The 24,098-nt window shown below is 51.4% G+C and overlaps 1 protein-coding gene across 2 annotated transcripts; it reads left to right on the top strand.

Annotated features, from left to right (window-relative positions):
• Window positions 1-1,908: 1,908 nt before the first annotated feature.
• On the top strand, window positions 1,909-21,423 carry CSF1 (colony stimulating factor 1). 2 transcript variants are annotated; one of them, XM_012801761.2, is made up of 9 exons: window positions 1,909-2,315; window positions 5,844-5,963; window positions 7,182-7,244; window positions 8,738-8,908; window positions 12,250-12,397; window positions 13,490-14,487; window positions 15,350-15,402; window positions 15,700-15,758; window positions 19,355-21,423. In XM_012801761.2, exons 1-8 carry the CDS (start codon window positions 2,277-2,279, stop codon window positions 15,743-15,745), a joined length of 1,638 nt encoding a protein of 545 aa, XP_012657215.1. In that variant the 5' UTR covers window positions 1,909-2,276; the 3' UTR covers window positions 15,746-15,758; window positions 19,355-21,423. The 2 variants fall into 2 exon arrangements, with proteins under 2 accessions (XP_012657215.1, XP_023365620.1); XM_023509852.1 differs by lacking the exon at window positions 19,355-21,423 and adding an exon at window positions 16,602-17,433.
• Window positions 21,424-24,098: the final 2,675 nt, after the last annotated feature.

Here is a 24,098-nt window from a genome sequence, read left to right as displayed (position 1 = left end):
CAGACTTTGTGCTAAATACTGTACAGGCATTATCTCATTCAATCCTTATAACATCTCCATGAGAGACAGATGCAAACATCCCATTTTTTAGACACCGAGGCTGAGAGAGAATAGTACAAGGTCACACAGCAAATGACTGGACAGAGCTGTCAAGGTCAAATAGCTTGTAAGTAGAGGAGTCAGGTTTAAACCTGGGTATGTAAAGAATTTCAGCTAGGCGAGGGAGGCCCCCAAGCCTGTGCTAACACAGAGGATGACTGCTGTCTTCCAGAGGCAGAGCTATGTTCTAATACCAGTCTAAGTGAGCCTGGGACAGGGCTAGGTTGCTGAAGGAAAGAGTAAGGTAAATTTGACTCCCTTATCAGTACATCTGCAAGTTTATCTTTCTCACACTACTTCCTCTAACTTATCAGTTTTAAGAAGTGTGGTGTCAACATGTTATCATTATAGTACAGGGACCACTTGAAAGAATATTCCCCCAAGGAGAAAATAAACTGTCAACCTGCTTCCCCCTGCTAGTCTGTCCCTACCTTCCTTCCTGAAGGCTCTGAGCACCCACTACCATCCCACTCTCCTTAGCTTCCAACTGGAAGAGCAGGACTCACGTCAGCATGTTCATCATTGTGTCCCCAGGGTCCAGCACAGTGCCTGGCATTTAGTGGCCACAGTGCAGATTTATCAAATGAACAACTTATTCTCTAACAGCCTCATCAATTCAATTCAAGTTCCTTTAACTGGATACCTATTATGCACTAAAAACCATCGGAGCAGAGGTGAGTGAACATGGGTGCCACCTAGGAGGAAGTCGTAGAACAGGTGTGGACTGTAACCATCAATACCATCTTAAACACTTTTTAAAATAATGTGGAGAATGAATGGATAACAAACAACTTACCAGGACCACCATGGAGAAGTGACTCAAGTCCAGTGGGAACACAAGAAAAGGACCCATTGAATTGCCTGGACAATTGCTGAAGGCTTTACTGGTGGAGGGTGAGATACAATTTCAGCCTTATAGCCAAGTGGGGAAAGGCGCTTTCCAAACAAGGACATGAGCCTAAGCAAAAGCATTCAGGTATAAGATTATTGGCTGGGGCAGGGGCAAGGGGTGCATAGGGCAAGTGGCAAAAGATACCTCTTCCAGGCCAAGTATCTTGTATTTCCCAGTGAGGAGTAGGGAGCAACCTCACTGGAAACACACTGAATCATAATGACTTGAAGAAAGAAAAATCTCCTGATGTTGGCATTAGAATTAATAGACACATCCTACTAGAACTCATTTAGATGAATTCTCATGTACAGACAAATGTGATTAATCACTCAGTAAATGCATTTCCAAAAGCGTCCAGGGAAATCTAGGGCCCAGGGCCCTTTCCAATCTGAGCTGGGTTTTGCAGCCAGTGAGGAAGCACTGGTATCAGCCAGCATTTACATCATCCGTGGACGGAGTGCAGGAGTGTCTCCTGGTACATTGGGCAGAACCTTCCAGCTGTTGCCATCGTAGGACACAGCTCCTCCCTTCTGGCCAGGTAGCTGGCCTCCCTGCCTGTACCCTTCCCCCGGTTGGGACTAGAGAATAAGCTAGCTGCTAGGGGGATGCCTGCAAACCTGCTGACTCAGGATCCTGGAGGGGTTACAGGCATGCGGAAGAGAGGAGGCCCGGTCTTCAGAAGATTTACCCTCCCCTGGCCAGTGCCTATCCCTGCTCTCAGCCCATTTCCTGCTCAGATTTGGGAATTTTCAGGCCTGGAGGGAAAGTCCCTTGGGATGAGTATTAGAAAGAGAGTAACAGCACCGGATCCGCGCGGAAGGAAAGGCTCGGTCCGCAGAGGGCGCGGGGAAGGCGGGGGGGCGCGGTGGAGCCCGCGTTCCTTTGCTCTAGTCTTCGCAGCCGAGCGCGGAAAACAGCGGGGGACCAGCCGGCGGGAAGGGGGAGGGGAGGCGGGGGAGGCGGCCCAGTGGGCCTCCGGAGTGTGTGTGTGTCTGTGTCTGTGTCAGTGCGTGTGTGTGTATGTGTGTCTGGCGCCTGTCCAGGGTGATTCCAGTAAACCACATGCCTTACAAGCTTAAAAGGCTGTGCCGAGGGTTGGCCAGTGAAGCTCGGCCCCGGGGAAAGTGAAAGTTTGCCTGGGTCCTCTCCGCACTGCCACCGCGCTCTCTGCATCCCGGGACAGCGGCGCGGCCTCGGCCAGGGCGCCGATTCTGTAGCGGCCACCGATAGAGCGAGCGAGCGAGCGAGGGCGGCCGCCGCGCCCGGCCGGGACACAGCTGCCCGTATGACCGCGCCGGGCGCCGCCGGGCGCTGCCCTCCCACGGTAAGCCTGGGGCTCGGGCCGGGCTGGAGCAGAGGCGGGCGCCGCGACCCTTCAGAGCCGACTGCCGGAGCGCTCCGAGCTACCCTGTCCAAGCGTTCCTGCCGGGGCCACCGGCTCTCGTTTCCTAACCGCCTTTGCGCACGGACTGGGCCTCTGGCGCTCTCGCTGAGGCTAGAGGTAGCCAGGCAGCTGCTCCTGGGGTTGCAGCGTTTCCCGGGGAAAGGAAAGACTGCTAACCCCATTGCACGGAGGGAAACACTGAGCCACCCGCAGGCAGGAGAGGGGGGTTCACAACCACCGGTGGAGGTCCCTGTCAGCCTGGGCGCTTCTGATCCAAGGGATGGACAGAGTGGCTGTGCGCTGAGTGTGATCCCTTTTGCCATAGGCATCTTGGTCATTGGCCACACACGTGCTTCCAGACCCTGCTGGGGAATGGGCGCTTCTGGGTGGGGAGAATTCAGGGGTCATCCAGCTTATAAAATGCCAGAGCCGGTGCAGGGCAACCTGCCGGCAGAGGGGAGGAGATGGGCAAGTCGTTACTTGTTCCAGCCCATAGACAGGAGCTGCTGGGGACCAAGGTAGCTATTTGGGGGTGGGAGGAATCAGTCTTCAGAGCTCCCTGAGGCTAGCTATGAATCTTTTCTTGCAAATTCTAGTTAAGACAGTTGGGCAAAGTCTGGCTTTACAATGGTCAAGGGAGGTGGAAGGAGGGTTTGGAGCAGCAGAGCTGTGGACAGAGGCCTGGGCTACTAATGGTTCCCCTGCCCCAACTGTGGCAGTAGCTTCTGTGGCTCCTGGAAAGCCTAGGCTGGCACTGATCAGTAAGTGCCGTCATATTGCCTTTGCTTCTGAGGAGCCCTGGAGGAAAATGAGAGGAGAAACCTGGGGGAAAGGAGCAGAAAAATAACAGGAGTGGGGATTAGAGGAAAGGCTTGCAGGTGGGACAAGAGGACATGAGGAGCGCATCTGCAGGGCAGAAAGTGCCCAAGTGAGAGAGGAGATTGCTTGAGAAGGGAAAGAGAGAAGGGCAAAGCTAAGAGATCGGAGGTGAGACCATGAGGAAAGGGGAAGAAGAAAAGGGGGCTGGCTGTGTTTAGACAGGTGTAGTCCAAGGGTCTGGTCCTGCCAGGTCTCTCAGAGGCTTCATGAAGAGGAAGGTGGAACAGCTGGGCTGAGGTGTCCCAGCATCTCTCCGAGCCTGCAGCAGAGATTCCTTCCTAAGGCTCTCCCCAGACAGAGACTGGTGGGAGGGAGGAAAGAAAAGAGCCTGCCCCACCAGATGCAAGCTAGAATGTTAACCCTTGGCTGTCTGTCCAGCTCCTCCTCTGGGGCAGAAGTGGGGCCCCACACCCAAGGGTATACCCCTTTGGCCACCTTCAAGTCAACCTTCCATGTGGTGGAAGGCTTCTCCACCTTCTCCCCCACTGATGCCTGAAGTCTTGCCAGAAGCCAGGCAGTCTTTGGGGTTAAACATTGTCCTCACTTCCCTGTCCTCAAACATTAGTATCTGGAAGTGCCTGTGGGGGAGACTGCCTTCCAGAGCATCCCTTCTCCAGCAGCCCTTTCCTCTTTACCATTGACCCCAGGGGCTCAGAGCCTCCGCCCAGCAGCCTCGGGCAGAGACACCTTCTTCATGGCCCAGTTTCCTCCAGTAGGTCCTAAACCTGAAGTTCCTGAGGGCCTGGGCACCTATTTCCACCCAGGGCTCCCTTCTCACCTGCCCAAGGCAGCCTGAAATGTCCTCCCATGACTGTCCTCCCTTTCCTTCAGACTCTCCCTCCCTCAGATCAGGCCAGGACCCTCACTGTCCTGCTGAGTAGTATTGGATCATCCTGTCCCTTTCCCGTCATCAGCTTCTCCTCCCTGCAGCCTTCCTGGTAGCCCATCCAAAACTGGCAAGCATTTGGGGGTATTAGTTATATATAAATTAGCATGCTGTTCTGGGCTGCTTCATACCTCCCTGTGTTTTTCCAATGTGCTACTGTGTTTCCCCGAAAATAAGACCTACCTAAAAAATAAGCCCTAGTAGGTTTCTATGCCTTTGTTAAGTATAAGCCCTACCCCAATAATAAGACCTAGTGATGGACATGGCTATGCAGCATATCTGCATAGCTATGCCATGCATTTTAGCACGGAGCAGTAAGGAAGACTGGAATACCTTTTATCTGCCATAGCTCCTTTCTCCGAGCCCTTCGCATTTGCGCGGGTGCGCATGTGGTAACCACGGTCCCAGGAATTATTGTGCACATGCCAACGGCTAGGGGAAAGGAGTTCATGCATCACTAGTGCCAGCCCCACCAACAAGGTCAGCTCCCCCTGTCAGGTTCCAGAAGAAGATGACTTAACTGTATTTGAATAAATGTAGATTGTTGTATTATACTTGATAAAATTAAGACATCCCCTGAAAATAAGCCCGAGTGTGTCTTCTTGAGAAAAATAAATATAAAACAGGGGAAACACAGTACTTCTTTGCAGTATTTGTCTCCTTATCTGGATTACTGAGGCAAAGCCCAGAGCCTAGGAAAGTGTCAGCCCTCACCCTACCCTGCCAGCATTTCCCTGAATCTGGGGGCATCAGCTTCCAAAAGGCTCAGGAGCTCTTGGGAAGCAACCTCAAGCTGGAGAAAAGACAGCCTAAGGGTCCCCCTGCCTCTGGTTGAAGAAGGGGAGACCTAGGGCCTGAAATAGGGATGAGGGGACCTTGGTGAGAAGCAGGGAGGGAGAAAGGAACTGGAAAGACAGGATGCTAGAAGCCAGTCTCAGTGGGCAGAGCAGCTGCTGGGCTAGGTGGGTGCTGAAAGATGAGAGAGAGCTCAGAAAACGTTCTTGCCCTGGTGAGAGCTGGTTAGCTGGATGCAGAAACATGGGGCTCCAGTGAGCAGGTGCCTATGAGGGACGGCCCAGAGTTGGCACCGGTGCCTCTGATTAATCAGTTGGGCTCCTTTTGAAATACACCCAGGGCTCCAAGAGGTCTCTAGCGTGGGATGAGTTCCCAGTGAAACTGAGTTAGGTCTCAGAGTTTTTCCAGTGGCAGAGCCAGACTTGTGTGGAACCAGGTAGGAGGAAAAGCTGGGCTATCTCTGTCTTGCAGTCTGATACATGGTGCATGAACATGAACTTGCGGGCAGTTTAAAAGGTGCTCGTCTCAATGTTGATGTTGCAGGGACAGAAAAATGGGTAGATGTAAATCCAACCTTTGAGGAATATCCTGTGTAATTAGGACTTAGACTGGAATGTATACCATCTGTGTCATTATTAGTTCAATAATAATAGGTAGTTGGGTTTGGCTCAGGTTAATCTGGGAAGGCTTCTTGGAGAAGGTGACATTTGAATTGTTATCAAGAGAGAGAAAGGTTGTGTTTTGGCTGTTAGGAAGTCCTGGAAAATCTGGATTTAGGGAAGACTGCATCCTGGGTTGAGGGCAGAGCCGGCAGCATCACAGGTCTTTGTTTTTCTGCTCTCAGCAGGGCACTGGGGATAACTGGGGAGAGAGAGAGCTGGGGAGAAATAACACCCTTTCTGTCGCAGACATGGCTGGGACACTTGCTGTTGGTCTGTCTCCTGGTGAGAGGGAGTGTTACCGCAGGGGTGTCGGAGCACTGTAGCCACATGATTGGGAATGGACACCTCGAGTCTCTGCAGCAGCTGGTGAGTGCACAGTCATGTTTGATTCTGCTTTCTTTCTGGGAAAACTAAGGAGGAACCCCGGGACAAGGTCAAAGAGAGAGGTTGCAGCCAGGAAAGTAAGGATGTACAGAAAATGGCTGCCCTAATGCTACGCTCACTGACCTTCCCCGCATTAGGACCCCTGGTCTCCTCAATCCTAAAGCTCTCTCTGACTCCCCTACATGCAGTGAACAGGTGAGTTTCCAATCTTACAGCTGCTTGCCTGGGTTAACGATAGCCCGAGAATGTCTACTGTGGACTGTGAAAGGGCTTCTAAGGCCTGCTGCCCCTTGGTGCATACCTCTTCTGGGAAGCTAGCCCAGTCTGCCTAATGTGTCCACATAATGCCTCCAGTTTCTGGACTCCTAGATGTGCTGCCAACCTGGCACCAGAGCCCCACCCAGATTTGGAGGAAAGGCTCTTGCCTAACTCCCAGTCTTCCTGGCTTTTGCCCATGCCCCAAGGCTGGGATAGCCTGCTCATCTGGGCCATGAAGGATCCTGTGTTTAATCAGGCCCATGGAGTCATTAATAATTGCAAATATGGTCCAGCCAGGCAGAATCAGGTTGCCATCATGGCTGCTGTTCTGCTCAGAGAGAATTTACCATCCCTCTGGCCAGCCAGGCAGGGTGGGGCACGCTGGCTAGGGCCTGTAGGCTGGGCATTCTGCCTCTCTTGCTCCTATACTGCTTTTTCTGCATGTATCTGCTATAGCAATCCAAGGCAGAGTGAGAGCCCCATCATCCTCTGAGGTTTAAATCACAGATCTACTGCTCAGGGGGTAAAAGGAGACTTAAGGGCATTTAGCCTCAGCCCCTACAGATTCTGAGTCCCCAGAGTTTGTCCACTCTCTGCTTGAATTCCTGCCGTGACAGAGTGGTTGCTACCTGCCAGGGAAGATTATAGCCTATATTCTTCTATAGATAGTTCTTCCTTATAACAAACTGGCATTTGTCAGATTTCGTAGGGTGAAAGAAGGAAAGAGGAAAATTCTTGTTCTTCTGCATCCCTCTCCTGGGCATGTGGAAGGCACAGGTTTTCTGCTATCCTTGCCTCTGTCTTTCCAGGTATAACTAGGGGGAGGTGGATGAAGTTCAAACCCCAGTCCATCCAGAAACTAAGGTCCCCATTCTGATGCATTCTGATCTAACATCTACAGATCAACTGACATTTCAACCACTGGCCTTCTCTCTTCTACAGATTGATAGTCAGATGGAGACTTCGTGCCAAATTGCCTTTGAATTTGTAGACCGGGAGCAGTTGGTGAGTGATAGCTGCTTACAAGGCCCATGTACCAGCCCGTAAGCACCTCCCAGGGTGGGGCGCATGTGGGAGCACGAAGCAGCAGAACTTCCAGAGCTGGACAGGGTGAGGATCCCTGCATGCTCAAGTCTGGGATGTAAGGGTCCAGGGCTGGGCAGGGTCCAGGGCTCAAGTCCCCTGCTGTTCCCTTCTCCTGGCCTGGTACATGGCAAATGCTTGTAAGTGCCAGGCACTTTTCTAATTTGCTCCTGATGGTACCACTACCCAGTACATAAATATTGTTTATTATCTGCAGAGAGTTAAGGGAGCATAACCAGTAAGTGGTAGATGCCTGATTTGAACCCAGGCAAATTGGCACTAGGGCCTAAGGCAAACCAATACTTCTTCCAGGTCATATATTTTGCTTAAGCATGGCACTCCCATTCACCAGGCAGATTCCTCCTGCCAAGACACAGCCAGCCACCAAGTGCTACACATTCTGCCCCCTCTATTTTCATTCCCCCCATGTTGCTTGGACAATTTCAGGAGCTTCCTGACTGGCCTTCCTGTTTTCAGGGTACCCCTCATTGCCACTAGGGGGAGTTTTCTGCAACCCCAACCTGCTGCCTTCACTTTCCACCCCAAAACCTGTGGGGGCACCCATCACTCCAGGAGAAAGTCCTGGTTGTCTGGCCTGGTGTTTTTACAAGCTCCTGTTCCCACCACTCAGTCCTTTCACCATCCTGTACCATCCTGCACCCTCTGCACACGCTCTTCCTGATGCCTTTCCAACTACCCCGCCTCACCCTTATTCCACATCTGGTCATCTTTGTGTCTCACACAAAATTCTTGTGATGCCCAGAAGTTGCCCTTGTCTCTGAGTTTCCACACACAGAACCCATGCACACCGCTATCAGAACTGGAGACTACTTCATGGTCCAAAGAATAACTCCAGTGTTTCACTCACTCTCATGCATTTACTAGAAACTTTCTAGACCAAGTGCTAGAGATATAGAGCTAAGCAGCATCTCTGTCTTCAAGGTAACCACCATCTCTTTAGGGGGTGAAACACAGGTTATTCTTTGGACCATGACATAGTCATCAGTACCCCTATGTTAGGCTTTGAAGGAGCCATATGGTAAAGGACTGCTGTGGAAGCAAGTCGAGCGCAAGAGAGAAAGAAGAAGGGATTCCCTGGGGCCCACCTTCCCTATGCACATCTATCCTGATTAAAGCTTTGTAGTCCAAAAATCCAGACAGCTCTCTAATCAGAAGCCACATTTCTTTCATTGTAGCCCAATCCCCAGCAGTGTTCGATCCCAGAGAGAGAGAGTAAGAAAGACAAGCTAAGGGCAGCATACTCCTTGCTACTGGAGTGATGTGTCCCCTCCTCCAGGGGCAGGGAGAGAATAGGCTATGGCCCCCTATCTGCCTGGAGTGGGAGGCACCCAGACAGAGCCTAGGTTCCTAGGCCAAAGCTGCTAGGCCATAAGCTCTAGGTTCCCCTTTTTCAGAAAGATCCAGTGTGCTACCTTAAGAAGGCATTTCTCTTGGTACAAGACATAATGGATGACACCATGCGCTTCAAAGACAATACTCCCAGTGCCAAAGCAATTGTGCAGCTGCAGGAACTTTCTTTGAGGCTGAAGAGCTGCTTCACCAAGGATTATGAAGAGCATGACAAGGTATGAGGGCCCTGGGTCTGGGAGCATGGAGTCAGGGCAGAGGACAGCCATGGAGGTGCTACCTCCCACCCCCCGACGCAGGTGCAGGATCTATTCACTTGTTTCCACCTCACATCATTGCTCATTCATTCTCTCATTCATTTATCATCCCACCATCCTTTACAAAGTCCTTATCTACCACGCAGGAGGCACAGTGCCGGGCCTTGACAATGTCATTGTCGGCAAGAAACACATGGTTCCCATTCCATGGAGCTTGGAGTTGTGTGAGGTTGATAGCTGTTAAACAAACAATGACACAAGTAAATATAATTACATACCACAGGACTATTCATTCAGTCAATATAGTTATTAAGTGCCTGTTGTGCACCAGGCACTGTTATAGATACCAGGAAATAGCTGTGATCAAAACAGACAAAAGTCCCCACATTCATGGAGCTAACATTGGGGTGGGCAGTGTTAGGAGTGGTGAGACAGTTAACAAAATACATAAGTAAAATATGCAGCTTGGAGAATGGCAGTAACCACCCTGGAAAAGAATAAGCCAGGGAATAGATAACCTGAAGAGGTGAGGGAGATGTGTGGGAAGCAGAGACATGGAAGGCTTCCCCACACCCATTAAGTAAACAAATATTAATTTGAGTTCCAAAGATACATGTTAGAAAGCTATAAGATCAGAATAACATTCCAGAACAGGGAATGCTATGCTAAAAGTCCTAAGCTAAACAGAGAGGTACACATTCAGGGACCCACCCGAGGGTGGTTGGCATGGCCAAAGCATGTGTAATCTTGTCATTGAGACTGTTCAGTTTGTTGTGTGTGGAACAGATTATAGAGGCAGAGATGGAGATATCCCAAGATATTGCTGGTGTGGCCCAGGGTAGTACAGAGAAGGTGGAGGCAAGTGGATGTGTTCCAGTGGGTGAGGGTCAGAACCACCAGGACTTGGTATGCACACTGGATGTGAGGAGCTGAGGGAAGCACTTGGATATTTCATTGATGGTGAAATGAGGATGCTTAGTGGGTAGAGCAAGTTTGGGGGCAGAGCAGGAGCCTGAGGCACAGTGGACTTGAGATACTTGTGAAATGGCCAAGTGGAGATGTGGAGCAGATGGTGAATGTACAGGTCTCGAATGCACCTTGCATTGTACAGATATAAGAAGTATGGGCATGGTGGTCATCTGTGAAGCCACGGTCTAGGTAGCACTGTCCACCATGAGAAGAGAAGCAGGCCCAGGAACCCAGCATTTAGATGGCAAACAGAGGACAGGGGACCTGGCCAGGGGCAGGCTGAAGGTGGGAGGAAGACCAGGAGAGTGCTGAGTTGAGTCACTGAGGTCAGGATGGAAAGAGTAGTCAACTTCATCCGATGGAGTTAAGAAGTTAAGTGAGGTAAGGGCTTAACCCTTAACAAGTGGAAATTTGTTCATTGGATTTAGTGACATGTCACAGGCATCTGACAGGGCTGACTAGAAAGGGAGGAAATGGAGACAACATCGTGGAGGAACTTGGCTCCAAAAGGGGACAGAAGAAGAACAATGTTGCCAGAGAGAGTGTGTGATTGGGGGGGAAATTTTTAATAAAAGGGGTATTAAGTCTGTGCTTTTCCAAAGTTAAAGTTTCTAAGAATTACTTGGAGAGATTGTTTAAAATGCATATTCCCAGGACATACCCCTAGTGAATCAGAGTCTGATTCATGGGTCTGAAGGTAGGCCTGAAGATCTGCATTTTTAAAACCACCCTACTCATGATTGTGATATGAGGTCCTGGGACCCACTTGGGGAGGCACTCATCAAACAGGTGTGAATCCTGCGGGTCAGGCTCCACGAGGCTCCCTGAAGCTAGAGGAGCCAGCCAGAGTCTCCTGAGCGCCTAAGGAGGGAAGGCACCTTCTCTGTTGAGACAGCTGGGCATCAGAGCCTTCTGTCTTTATGAAGCATGAGGTGAGATGTGAGGGAGACAGAAGGGAGAGTCGAGGGAGAGCCAGCCCACCTTTCTTACAATGACCCTGGGGAAGAGGCTGGCAGGGGTTACTGTTTTGAATTTACAAGTGAAGAAATGAGCCCAAACTGAGTAATTCATTTGGTCATTGTCACCTAGCTGCTGAGCAAGGGCGCTGAGCCTAGGTCTTCTCATTCATACATTTATCTGGTAAACATTTATTAAGGTCTTACTATGCACCGGACAGGGGGATGCAGCAACAGTGTCAAGGATTTCACAGAGTGCTTCCCTGTGCAGCTAAGTTTAAGGGAAAACTTGGTATTGGGGGGTCACTGGCAGACAGATGAAGAAGTTCCAGATGAAGCTATGAGGCTGGTGTGAAAGGAGAGGTGGGCCTGGGGCAGAGCCCTGAGGAATGGCAGCATTTGGACATGAGGAGGAGGAGGAGAACTGGGTATGGAGACTGAGAAGGAGCAGCTGGAGAGATAAGAGGAAACCTAGGAGGGTGAAGGTTCTCAGAGCTCAGAAGAGGTGGGGAGCCTGGGCCTCACAAGTGACTCCGCAGATTGGACTGGGGCATCCTTAGCCCCCCTTACGAGAGACACCAATTCTGGTGAATGGCCCACATCCCAGCAGCCTGCCCTGTTCCATTCTCCACATCAAGGTGATTTTTCTAAAATTCAAGTGCTATGCCACCCCGCCCCTCCCTAGCAACTCTTCAGGTGTTTCCTTTTTTCTTTATGGATAAAATCAAAAGTCCTTGACATGCCCCTCAGAGCCCTGCAGGATATGGCCCAGTTACATCTCTCATCACTTGCCGTCTAGATGGCAGTCCTGCGGCCACTCCAGTGTTCTTTTTGTCTTTTGACATCTGACACCCCTTTCTGCCTTAAGAACTTTGGAGTCTGTTCTTGGTGTCTGCACAGCACTCTCTAATCCCACCTGCTTTCCTGGTTAACTCTTACTCATCTTTTAGTTGGTTCCTTGGGGAAAAATTCTCCCTGGACCCTTATTTAGTTCCCTTTCATCATGAGATCACTCACTACTTCTTCATAGGACCCACTGCACTTGTCACAATGCGCTTAGTGCCAGTGAATCTATTGCTGGACTCAGTGTCCAACAGGGGCAGGAACCACCTCTTTCTTGTTCATTGCACGATTCCCAGGTAGGTAATTACCAGAGCCTGGCACATGAATAGGTGTTGAGTGATTCCATGAATAAATGAAAAAGTGGTTCTATTCACAACCTCAGGACTGAGTCACCTGCAAACGAGAGGAGAGGGGAGGAAAGAGATAAATAGAGAAAAGAAGAGAGATGAAAGAAAAGCCAAGAGAACTTGATAAATGAGATAGAGACAGGGGGCCAATGGTCATGCTCACCAGAGGGCCCTGCTCTGCTTCTAGCTCTGCGTACGAACTTTCAATGAGACACCTCTACAATTGCTAGAGAAGATCAAGAATGTTTTTAATGAGACAAAGAATCTCCTTACAATGGACTGGAATATTTTCAGCAAGAACTGCAGCAACAACTTTGCTAAATGCTCCAACCAAGGTAAGCACCACAGGGGCCAGCAAGTAGGTGGGGGGTGTGGAGGGTTACAGAACAAAGATCAGGAGGTAAGTTATAGACCTGGGGGGACCTCGTGGGAGGCAGCCTGACTGCTACTTGTGTTCCTATGTGTGTGGATGTGCTTGTTCTGTGTACATATGTGGCTTCATGTGTCCTAGGCACATGTCTTTTTTGACATGTGTGTGCATGCACACCTACAAATATCTGCATGTGGAGGGGTTGTGCTGGTGCCCATGGGATTAGGAAGTGGAAAAGAGCCCCTCTCAGGAGCCTTGTAGATCTGGAGGCTTTCCCTGCAGGCTGGCTAAGCGTGTGGGGTGTTCCGTGGAGAGAGCAAATGTCCATCTGGGAATCAGGGCCCTTGCTCCAGGAGCCCTGCTGCGAATCACCCGGATACCCTGGCTTGAGAAGTCCCCAGGACGCTTTGGGTGTCCCCTCAAAGGACAAGGCTGGAATCGAAGTCTGAGCATCATTGAAATTCCCAGTGCTGGCTCAGCTGCATACATGTGCATCCTGCGTGTCCTCGTCTCTGCGTCCTGTGCCACACGTGCCTTCCTACATTCAACTTAGCTCCCCAAGGCAGGGGCTGAGGTCCTGCAACTGCCGATGGCCAAGTTCAGTCTCATTGCTTCTCATTTCCAAGGCCCCAAGCTTTGGCCACCTTCCAGCTCCAGCCTTTTTCTGCCTGTGGCTGTGGCTGTGTGGCTCCTGGTTGTGCATGAAACCAGTATCTTTGGGGCTTGAGAGTGTCTTGTGTTAGCTGAGAGCCTAGTACTCCCTCTCTTGGCCTGGCCTCTGGCCAGCTGGAACCTCTCACAGGCTGTTGTCGGTCATCTCTCACCCCACCCCTGCTCTTTGTGCTCTGCCTGTGACACCTGCATATTGTCTCTCCCTGCCTGAGCCCTGTGTCATGACCTCCAGTCCTGTCCTCGTCTCAGCTCCAAGTCTGCCTTAGGAGATGAGGGGACCCCAGACTCATATCCCCCTCTCAACCCTCTCTGGGAAAGCTGTGCTGGAGGCTGGTGACTCTATCTCTCCCATCTTTCTCTTGTCCTCTCTCTGTGGTTCTTTCAGATATGGTGACCAAGCCTGATTGCAACTGCCTGTACCCCAAAGCCACCCCTAGCAGTGACCTGGCCTCTGTCTCCCCTCACCAGCCCCTCGCCCCTTCCATGGCCCCTATGGCTGGCTTGACCTGGGCTGACTCTCAGGGGACAGAGAGCAACTCTCTCTTGCCCACTGAGCAGCTCCTTCGCACAGTGGACCCAGGCAGTGCCAAGCAGAGACCACCCAGGAGCACCTGTCAGAGCCTTGAGTTGCCAGAGACCCCAGGTGTCCAGGACAGTACCTCTGGTGGTCCACCACAGCCTCAGCCCTCTGTCGGGACCTCCACCTCTGGGACAGAAGACATTCTTGACTCTGTGCTGGGCCTTAACTGGGCCATGGAAGAGGCTTCTGGAGAGGATGGTGAGGGTCCTCCTCCCTCTAGGCCAGAAGGGCACAGCGTTCAGGTGGAGATTGCCAGACCCAGCGACCTCCTCTCAGCACCTTCTCCACTTCCTGCATCCACCAAGGACCAACAGCCAGCAGATGAAGATGGCACCACCTTGCCCAAAGCGAGCCCTGTGAGGCATACCCGGGCCTGGGATGACACCCCTGAGAAGACAGATGGTTCATCTTCCCTACCTGGAGACCCTGAGGAAGCGAGATCCCCCAGGACCTCATCTCTGCAACCCCAAGGCCTCAGTAGCCCCTCCATGCTCCCTGCTCAGCCAAGGCTTCCCGGAACCCACTTTGGGGGCAGTGTGCTTCCCCGTGGGAGCCTGGAGGGCAGGAGGAGCACCAGGGACCGGAGGAGCCCCACAGAGCTGGAAGGAGGAGCAAGTGAGAGGGCAGCCCGGCCTCTGGCCCGTTTTAACTCCGTTCCTTTGACTGACACAGGCAGTGAGAGGCAGCCCGTGGCATCCCCCGGCCCCCAGCTCCGCGGGTTTGCCTTCCGCCTGCTGGTGCCCAGCATCATCCTGGTTTTGCTGGCTGTTGGCGGCCTCCTGTTCTACAGGCGGAGGCGGCGGGTAAGAAGAGCCCAGTGAGGGAGAGGAAGGCAGCTGGCAGGGGCAGAGCCTGGCAGGGTGCGGGTTGGATGACCACTGGGGCTTGGCCTGGGTTCTTCAGATGCTGCGAGAGGAACAGCCTGAGCCAGAGGGTGGGAAGCTGAAATGGAGGGAGTTGCTTCAGAAATCAGATGGCTGTGAGGTCACTAGGAAGGGCAGGAGCAGAAGAGAGTGGGAGAGAATATTCTTGGGCTGGCTGGGCGCCCATAGCACGGTGGTCACAGCGCCAGCCACATACACTGAGGGTGGCGGGTTCAAACCCAGCCCAGGCCAGGTGAAACAACGACAACTGCAACAGAAAATAGCCAGGTGTTGTGGTGGGTGCCTATAGTCCCAGCTACTTGGGAGGCTGAGGCAAGAGAATTGCTTAAGCCCAAGAGTTTGAGGTTGCTATGAGCTGTGACCCCCACGGCACTCTACCAAGGGCAACATAGCGAGACTCAGTCTCAAAAAAAAAAAAAGAATATTCTTGGGCTGATAGCAGGAAGACCACCAATTGGGAGGGAGACAGAAGAGGAGAGTGATGCTGTGTGAGTAGGTCAGGGCAGGGGTGTATGCTGCGGGCTCTGTGGAGCCTGGGGTGTGAAGGCCTGCAGGAGACAGCTCAGGGGACAGGCTGCATGGAACCTGGGGAGAGGAGGGGCATGGTCGGTGGAGGGACCTCACAAATCTCCCCCAGGCCTCTGGTTGATCCCCACTTCTGGGTAGCTAAGACTAGGAGGTCTCTTGCGTCTTTCTCATTAATACTTGAGGCAGCTCTGCCCAGGGATGGGGCCACTGTCCTCTCTCCTCCCCTCAGTGAGCTGTTCTTTCTTGTCCCCAGAACCATCAAGAGCCTCAGACAGTAGACTCTCCCTTGGAGCAGCCAGAGGGCAGGTGAGAACTTGGGGTGGGGCTCTGGGAGGCCCTGGGGCCTGGCTTGGGATCTCTTTCCCCTCTAGATTGATTGGGGGTGTTTTCTCCCACTTGCTCTGAGAAAATGGTGCTGGAGAGGAGAAAGGGCCTCTCTTCTTTCCTAGGTATCTGGGCTTTTTCCTGAGATCTTCCTAAAGTTAGGCTCTTGTGGGTCTGAGAGGGCTGGAATAATTGCAGGGCTTGGGGGTGAACTTAGGGGATCCCCTCCCTCCCCTGCTTCTGCTGACATGTGATGCAGGTTCTGTGCTCTGCCTACAGTCCCCTGACCCAGGATGAGGACAGACAAGTGGAACTGCCTGTATAGAGGGAATTCTAAGGTAAGTCTAATTTTGATCTCTGTCTGCCCCTTAAAATGAGCTATACCCTTTTCCAGTCACCCCACCTGTTGGTGACACCACCTCCCCTGAGGCCCCCACACTTGACTCCCTCTCCTCCTCCTTCCCATCCATGCATTAGCAGGTCCAGCCAGCCAGGCCTCTCCTTCCCGGGTCCTCGGGCCTCCCTCATCCTTCATTCCCTCTGCCCTAGCTGAGGCCAGTTACTACCTCTGCACTGGGTTTCTTGTCTGGCTGCCACCTTTAATTCCAGAGCAATCAAAATTCTCTTCCTCCAATATGTCTTTTATAAGGTCTTAAACCTCCTGGGGAATTTTCGGTAGCTCTACTGACACTCTAAACCCAACATTCTTAGCTCGGTGTCCAAGGCCCTCAGCAACCGCTGCTTACCAGATTGCTCCCCCATTTGCTCCCCAGCCAGGGTAATTTCGGCCTCCCTGCTTTTTAGACTCCTAGTGTCATAGAATCTTAGTCCTGGAAGGGCTTTCAGAGGTCATTTGGTCCAATGTCTTACCCTAACCCCCACCCCCTGCCCCGCCACCATGTCCCTTTCAGGGAGCCAGCCAGCTTCCTGTCACCTTCTCACAGCTCTAGGCCAGCTCCCTACCTAGCCACAATCCATGCCATCTGCAGGTCACGCTGGGAGAAAGTCCTCCCTCATGTGAGGAAAAACTGGCCTCCCTGCCCCCTTCATTCTGATCCTCCCTCCTAGTCTCATGATAGACCTTAAATATTTAAAGGCAGTTGTCCATGTCCCCTTTAAGAATTTTCTAAGCTAAGTGTGGCCAAGTCCCTCAAACATTCCTTATATGATATGGTTTTCAGACCCCTCACCATCCTGGACACACTCGTTTGTCAATGTCCCTCTGAAAATGTGGCGCCCAGCCCCGGACACAGTACTCCAGATGTTGTCTGACCAGCTCAGAGTACAGTGGGACTGTTACCTTCCTTGATCTGGACAGTATTCTTCTATTCGTGCAGATTGAGAGATTGCATTAGTTTTTTTAACAATCGCATCATACTGTTGTCATATGTTGAGCTTGTGGTCTGTTAAAATCCCTAGTTCCATTTCCCATAAACCTCTGTAAAGCCAGACCTTCTCTCTCCTGTACTTGGACAACTTAACTTTTTAAACCAAAGTGCAGGAGTTTATACCTACCTTGTGAAACTCACCTTGTTGGGTTCTGCCCTTTGCTAGAGCCTACTGAAATTGTTTAAATCCCCATAGTCCTTCCAACCGTGTCTCCTGCACACTAATTAGTGCCTTTCTGTTGTCCTTGCCCATGCTGCTGACAGATGTGACCCCTTATTACTCCTCACCCCAGCTCCCCACCCCAGCTCCCCACCCCAGCTGGCCCATACCTTCCTCCCTCCTATACAATCCTGCAATCAGTCCACGAGGAAGCCTTCCCCATTGCTGCTCCTTTAGTTCGTACCCTCTGCTCTTTTGTATTTGGTTAATACTATATTGATTTGCACTTATTTGGATGTTGTTTTCGTATATTTTAAAATCTTATTTTATATGTACATGTACATTCCACACCCCTAAGCAGACTGTAAGCCCCTTGAGGGCAGGGACTATCTCCCACTTTTTTGCTTTACTTTTATTTTCATCCTGGGTTCTACTACAGAGAGGGCCTCTCCACTCCCTTGCCAAAAACTAAATAAATGTTGACTGGCTTCAGAGCTGACTCACCAAATGACCCTGGCTGCTGTCTCTAACTGACCAGCCTCTGGCTGACCAGTTAAGGAGCTAACTGTTGACTGGCCGACCAGCTGTTTGTTTGACTCTGACTAACAAACCAACTAGCTGGTAATTGCCTAACTGGCTAGTTGTTAATTGGTGAGCTGATTGGCTAATTGACTAGCTGGCAGGTTGCCTGACTGATTTGCTGATTGACTGGTTGGCCAACTAACTGGGGTGACCCATTCAAGTTCCTAGTCACACCCCTTACCAAATTCAGACAAGTGCCTTAGGGACTTCCCATGTGTGGAATGACAGGTCTGGGCCCCTCCCAGAGAGGGGGAGGGATCTGGCAAATGCTCAAAACCAGGGAAACCTATGTAGGAAAGAATAGTAAGAATACATCCGGAATCATGGGGTCCTCCCTGTTGTAGGGTGGGCTAAGATGGGCTAATGAGTCAGCTGGGGCATTGGGAGGGTGGTAAAATGGCCCAGGCCCCCTCAGGAACAGTGGCTCAGTACTACTCCACCCTCCCCCTGGTCAGTAGGCCCCCACCCACCACCGTGCTCTTGGCATCTCTCTGCCCCATCCCTCTGCATTCCCACTCTCCTTTCCATGCTTGCCTATTCTCAGGCCCATCCTGAGGTTTCCTCTTCCTCCCCTCAAGAGTCTACTTGGAGAGGGGGTTACATCTAGACCCACTTGGCTCAATGGATCCAGCCCTAATGTGGTCCCTAAGCCAGGCACCATGAGCTCCTGAGAGACTGAGCGATAGCCCTTAGACTGATTGCTGCTCTGATGAAAGAAAGGAGAGAGGGCCACCCAGAGGTCAAGACTGAGAGGACTCAGAGCCACAGGAAACTTAGACACCAGCATGGTGACCCCAGGGAACTAAGAAATAGGAGCAGTAGCCTGGAACTTGCCCACTTGGCCTTTCTTCCCTTCTGGGCCCTGGCAGGGCCTGTGGCCTGGCTGTACCCAGCATGGCTAGTGTCCAATTCATGATTCCTTGTCTTTCCCCTCCAGAGCATGGGAATGGGCTGGGAGCCAGAGGCTGTGGCCCCATCTTCTCTCCTGACCCATGACAGCCTTTGCTAGTAGGGCCTATGGATGTTAGGGAGGGAGGCCCCACACAAGGGCCAAAGTCAAACCATTGGATGGAGTCCAGGGGATTTCTGCTCTGGGAACAAAGCGTCCTGAGGATGCTGGGCAAGGGGACAAGGATAGGGTGGGGGTAGAGGGCAGGGCCCTGACTCCCATGGATAATGCAGGAGGCAAGTCTTTTGGCCCATCCAGAAGGAGGCTGGGTTGCTTTGGGGTTAGCATGCCAAATGGCAGGGTGGGAGTTTCCTTGTCCTAGTATTGCCTCTAGACTTTTCCTCTCCAGTCCAAGTTCTTCCACTTCAGTTATCTCTCCTGTGATGACCCTCTCTGATGAGTGGTGTAAAGGTGGAAATGAAAAATTCTTCTTTGCTAGGGTTAGCAGGAATCACTCTTAGTTCACCAGACCAAGGCCAGTGAGATGGCCTTGCCTGGGGCAGGGTCTAAAGGACATTCAAGTGCCCCTTCCCTCCCCGTCAGATCCCTGTGCTTGCAACGACCCCTGCTCAGACCCTCACGAGACCCCTATTACCTCCTGCTGAGGTTCCTTGTTCCTTAGGAGGAGATGGGAGGTGAGGCCAGTCTGGCCAGAGGCTTGGACTAGTGCCAGGGAAACCTCTTAGTCCCTCTGTGGTGTCTGGGTGGCTGGGAAGGCAAGGGAAGGGATGGGAGGAAGTGCTGTGCGCAGAGTTGCCAGCAGCCCACAGGAACGCTCACCTCCCAGGCCTGTGTCCTCAGTGACCCTCACCGCACTCCCACTCAGCTGACAGCCTTTCCTTTTCTCCCCTACAGCTGGGTACACAGGACAGTCTCTCCATGGGAGGAGACATTATGGGGGCGTCCACAACCACCCCTCCCCCGCCATCCTCCTGGAATGTGGTCTGCCCACCACCAGAGCTCCTGCTGCCAGGATTGGACCAGAGCAGCCAGGCGGGTCACTCTGCCTCCACCCTCAGACCCTGGACTGACTGAGAGAGGGCCGGAGGCTGCCCTCCACACTGCCACTATTTATTGTGGGCCCTGGAGGCCCCCATGTGCTTGAGAAAGTCTGGCAAGTCCAGCTCAGGACCCTTTCCCCTCAGGGGCTGCACCCGCCTCTCACTCCCCTCCGAATCAGCACCTGGCACATGAGAGAGCAGGGTGGGCGCTGAGGAGTGGAAGAGCCCTGCGCCAGAGGGCCCACCTGGTGCCACAGGATCCCAGTGTGGACAAGCAGGGACCTGTCTCCAGAGGGAGGAGCCTGAGATTCTCAGGGTGGGACAGCGTCGCCCTGATTTCCCGTAAAGGCATGCAGCCGGAGAGACGAGAAGAGGAGGCCTCTGGGCCTCGGTCTGCACTGACAGCCAGAAGGAGGTCTACACCCTCTGCTCACCTCAGTCTCTCTGCCAGTTGCCTGGAGTAAAGGGGAGGCTGGACCTGCCTGACCTGCCCAAGATGCCAAGAGGAGGACCAAGCCCTGGCCTCCACCCTGTATCCCTCCAGCCCCGGCCAGAGCTTCTCCAAGAGGCCAGGGAGAGGCTCCCCTCATGAAGGAAGCCATTGCACTGTGAACACTGAACCTGCCTGCTGAACAGCCTGCCCTGTCCACGCTGAGAGCAAGCATTTGTCCGTCCACTTACTCTCCAGCCGCTTCTCCCTAGCTTTCGGCACTGAGCTGGCCTCACCCGGCAGCTGAGGAAGCCCTCAGCCTTGACCTTCTCCTGACCTGGCCTTTGACTCCCCGGCAGGGAGCAGGATGGGAAAACCTCCTGGGCTGCCAGCCAGAGCTGGTCTTTAGGCTGTGTTGTGCGCCCAGGTTTCTGTATCCTGCACTTCTCGGGAGGGACGTACTAGTGGAGGACATGGTGAAGGGAGGGCAGGGCAAGAAGCTGCAGGGTGAGCTCTGACTGAAAATGGGTCTTTGAAATATGGGTATGCCTCTGAAGTTGGGAAGTGTCTGTGCCCCAGTGCCCCAACCCAGTCTCCTTTCCCTGCTGCCAGCAAGCCCTAGGGCTGAGTGGGTTGTCCCTGTCAGGGGCCTTGGACTGGGCTTTACCCCAGCCCACCTGCATGGCGCCCAGCTCCCATCTTCTCACCCTTCTTTCTCCCTGACCCCAGTTGGCAATGATACCTTCCACATCACACCCCCCGGCCTCCCACTGCTACCACCTCTGACCAGGCAAGCCAGGGAGAGGGGCCTGGAGAAAGGCCAAGAGGTCTAGGCTTTGGCTTCCTTCTAATTGCTCTGAAGCCTGAGCGATGGGTTACAGGGCTGTCAGTTGCCCCTTGTCTCTTTCTGCTGCTGTGTCCCTCTCCTGCCACCCTGTGCCCTCCACTGAGACACTCTGCCTTACCTGGTCACTGGGCCCATGACCTTTTCACCTCCAGCCCAAGAAGTGAAGGTCCACTGGCCCCATCTTTCCTGTCCTGATGCTGGCAGCTGAGGGAAGGGCAATGGAGATTTCGATGTGGGGCTTATCCTTCTAGTCACAGACTGTACTTGATACTAGAGAACATATATTTGAAAATGGAAGAAAAAAACAAAAAAAAGGCATTCCTCTCCAACCCTTCTCCCTTAAACATATAGTATTTTACAGGTCAAAAAAGCAAAGCCAACCCATTGCAGAACTTCTTTGTGGGCACTTGGTGACATCAGAGCAGGGGGAGCCCCAGAGCCACCTCTGGGTGTCTCCCCAGGCTACCTGCACAGGAAGCCCTTCTGTTCTCTGAGGAAGCCTAGAGAGAGCATTGGCTCACGTACTGTGAGATTTTGTTTTTATACTTGGAAATGGTGAATTATTTTATATAAAGTCATTTAAATATCTATTTAAAAAATAGGAAGCTGCTTATATATTTAATAATAAAAGAAGTGCATAAACTGCCATGTGACTCCTGGGCAAAGTTGCTTTCCGCTGTGGGCGGCAAAAGGGTGGGGGGCAGGAGTGCTGGGTAAGTCCCAGCACAGAAAGCTTTATCCCTGAGACTGGGGAAGGAGGGTTCTCTCCAAGTTTCAGTCTCGTTAGCAAAACCTCCTGTATTATTGCTGTCCCAAACACATTAATCTGCATATCTGTTTAGGAGGAAACTGCGCAGAAAGCAGCCAAACCTCAGGCCTGGCCACTGGCCCCTGCTCCGCCCAGCCTCGCCCAGCCTGGGAAAATGGCTGGTTGGGCTCTGTCCAAGGGCTTGAGAAGCCTGCAAGGATGAGATGAGGCTCCTTGACTGCTGAACCCTACTGTCCAGGGCAGAGAGAATTGGCTAAGGCAGGGCTGTAAGGTGAACAAGTGCTGTCTCAAGGCCTAGAAGAGGGCAGGACCAGCAGCGGGAGTCAGTAGTCTGCGTGAAAGCCTTAGGGCCTGACCTTCCTACTGGACATGGAGAGGAAGCCCCAAGGATGTGGCCTTCCATGGGGAGAGAGCTGTTAGGGCAGGCTGGAGCAAATAAAAGGCCCAGCTGACCCAAAACACACATTCTGGGCAAGGCTGTGGCAAGAGCCGCCCTTCTATCCCTGAGAGTATGGTGGACAATGTTTTGGACCAATGGTTCCCATCCCTTGGCTTACCTGAGAACCACAAGGTTCTTTAAAAAGAAAGAAAGAAAATACTGATTCCTGAGCTCTATCCTTTTGATTTTGATTAACAAAATCAAAATCTGAAGGGTTAGGCTCAGGCACCAGGCATTGGAACTTTTAAAAGACATCTCTAGTGATTCAAATGGGATCCAGGGTTAGAAGCTCCTGGAGACACCCTGTCAGATAGGGTGGCTATTTCAGTTGAAATTAATAAATGTAACAAAAGCAAACATTCAGTCCCTCAGATGTACTAGCCACATTTCAAAGGCTTAGCACCACCATGTTGGACAGCGTAGAAAGTCAACATTTGCATCACTGAAGAAATTCTACTGAATAGCACTGCCCAAAAGGTTTTGTACTGGGACTTAGGGGACAAAGTTACAGGACCAGGCGCTAAACAAACTTGGCCAGGAACTAAGTGCTCAGGTGTCTCAGCCATCCCTTTCTGTGCCCTTAGACTGCTACTATTTTGTCCCTCATCATTTCCCTTAGGTGAATTCTTCCCCTTCTATTGAAAGCTCCTCAGAAAAGACTGTAAAGAAACTTAAGTTACATTTCATTTTTTCTGGCCCAAATGGACAAAAAGTCTCCTTTTCTGAAAAACCTTCCCAGCCGGGTATAGGCCCCTGAGACTCGCCCAGGCTTAGTTCCTTCCTCCTCCATCCTTAGATCCTGTTTGTCTGTCAGTCCCACCAGACTATGGCCTGTGCTGTCTCCCTCCTTATATCCCGGTGTCCAAGGTATCTGGGACACAGTAGGTGCTTAATAACTGTGTATCGAAAGATCAACACTGAAAGCCTGAACAGAGAAGCATGACAATGCAAATTCTGGCCAGATTTAATGAAGGCCTTTTCTGGGGACCTTACTGGTATTTGCCAATGGAATGAATACCTAGTAACTATAGTTCAGTGGCCAAGCAGGGGAAGTATTTTTGGCAGAGGGGTCTCCCCGGCTTCTGATGGAGATGGGGTGAGGTTAGAACATCATCTGATCCCTGGGTTGTGGTGAATGGAATATATAGTTTAAAGCTTTTAAGGAAGACTCTAAAGATGAGGGAGCCAAAAAAACAAAAAACAAAAAAACCCCACCAAAGCCCTTGCCCCATAAACCTGCCTTTCCAGAAGCTCCAGAAAAGTTCGAGAATCTCAGCAGGCCTTTTCCTAAGCTTCACATGCTGCCTGGGCTGTTCAGGAAGCATCATACCTATACAAAGCAGTCAATCGGTAGCCATGAGAGGATCTTAGGTATGCTGCAAATAGTTTTAAAGATCATTAATTAAATTATTTTGAAAAGAAGTTCAAAGCTCAGTAAGCATATTCTTTTTTTACTTTGTTTTTTTTTCTTTTGATCAACATAGTTTAAGTGTGCTGTGGAAGTTTAACTACAGGTCAAGTGTGCCGTGAGATACGAAAGGTGAAAAACACTGCTACAGAGCAATATTCACTTTGCATCCAGAGCAAGAGAACTTAGGTTCTTGGCTTGAATCTCTCTCTCTTTCGTTGTTTCTTTTTTCTTTTTTGAAGTGTCACCTGTAGACTTTATTTTATTTTATTTTTTAATTTCAGATTAATATGAGGGTACAAATGATGAGGTTACATTGCTTGCATTTGTTAGGTCAAAGTCCAGATGTAGTTAAGCCCTTCCCCAGGGGGTGTGCCATGTACCCTTACATTGGCCCATTAGGTGAGAGCACACCAATCCCCTCCCTCCTCCCCTCTCCCCTTTCTCTTTTCCCCCTTCACCCCTTGAATTTAATTGTTTTCCTCTTGTAGGTGTGTAGTTGTTTATCTATTGGTTTCTTATTGGTATTGAGTACATTGGATACTTGCTTTTTCATTCTTGTGGTACCTTACTAAAGAGAGTGTTCTCCAGCTCTATCCAGGTTAATACAAAAGATATAAGGTTTCCATCTTTTTATAAAGCTGAATAGTATTCCATGGTATACATATACCACAGTTTATTAATCCATTTATGAGTTGATGGGCA

Source organism: Otolemur garnettii, unplaced genomic scaffold (assembly GCF_000181295.1).
Source record: "Otolemur garnettii isolate 467f Iridium unplaced genomic scaffold, OtoGar3 scaffold00010, whole genome shotgun sequence".
NCBI classification, from domain to species: Eukaryota; Metazoa; Chordata; class Mammalia; order Primates; family Galagidae; genus Otolemur; species Otolemur garnettii.
The sequence above is the reverse complement of the archived record's forward strand: the minus strand, read 5'-3'. Positions and strand labels throughout refer to the sequence as shown.

Bases quoted from the DNA above. Each gene is read 5' to 3' on its own strand.
- CSF1 (XM_012801761.2), top strand. From the start codon at position 2,277: ATGACCGCGCCGGGCGCCGCCGGGCGCTGCCCTCCCACG. The intron at 7,245-8,737 runs GTGAGTGATAGC...CCCCTTTTTCAG, and splicing joins TTGTAGACCGGGAGCAGTTG to AAAGATCCAGTGTGCTACCT. The intron at 12,398-13,489 runs GTAAGCACCACA...TGGTTCTTTCAG, and splicing joins TGCTAAATGCTCCAACCAAG to ATATGGTGACCAAGCCTGAT.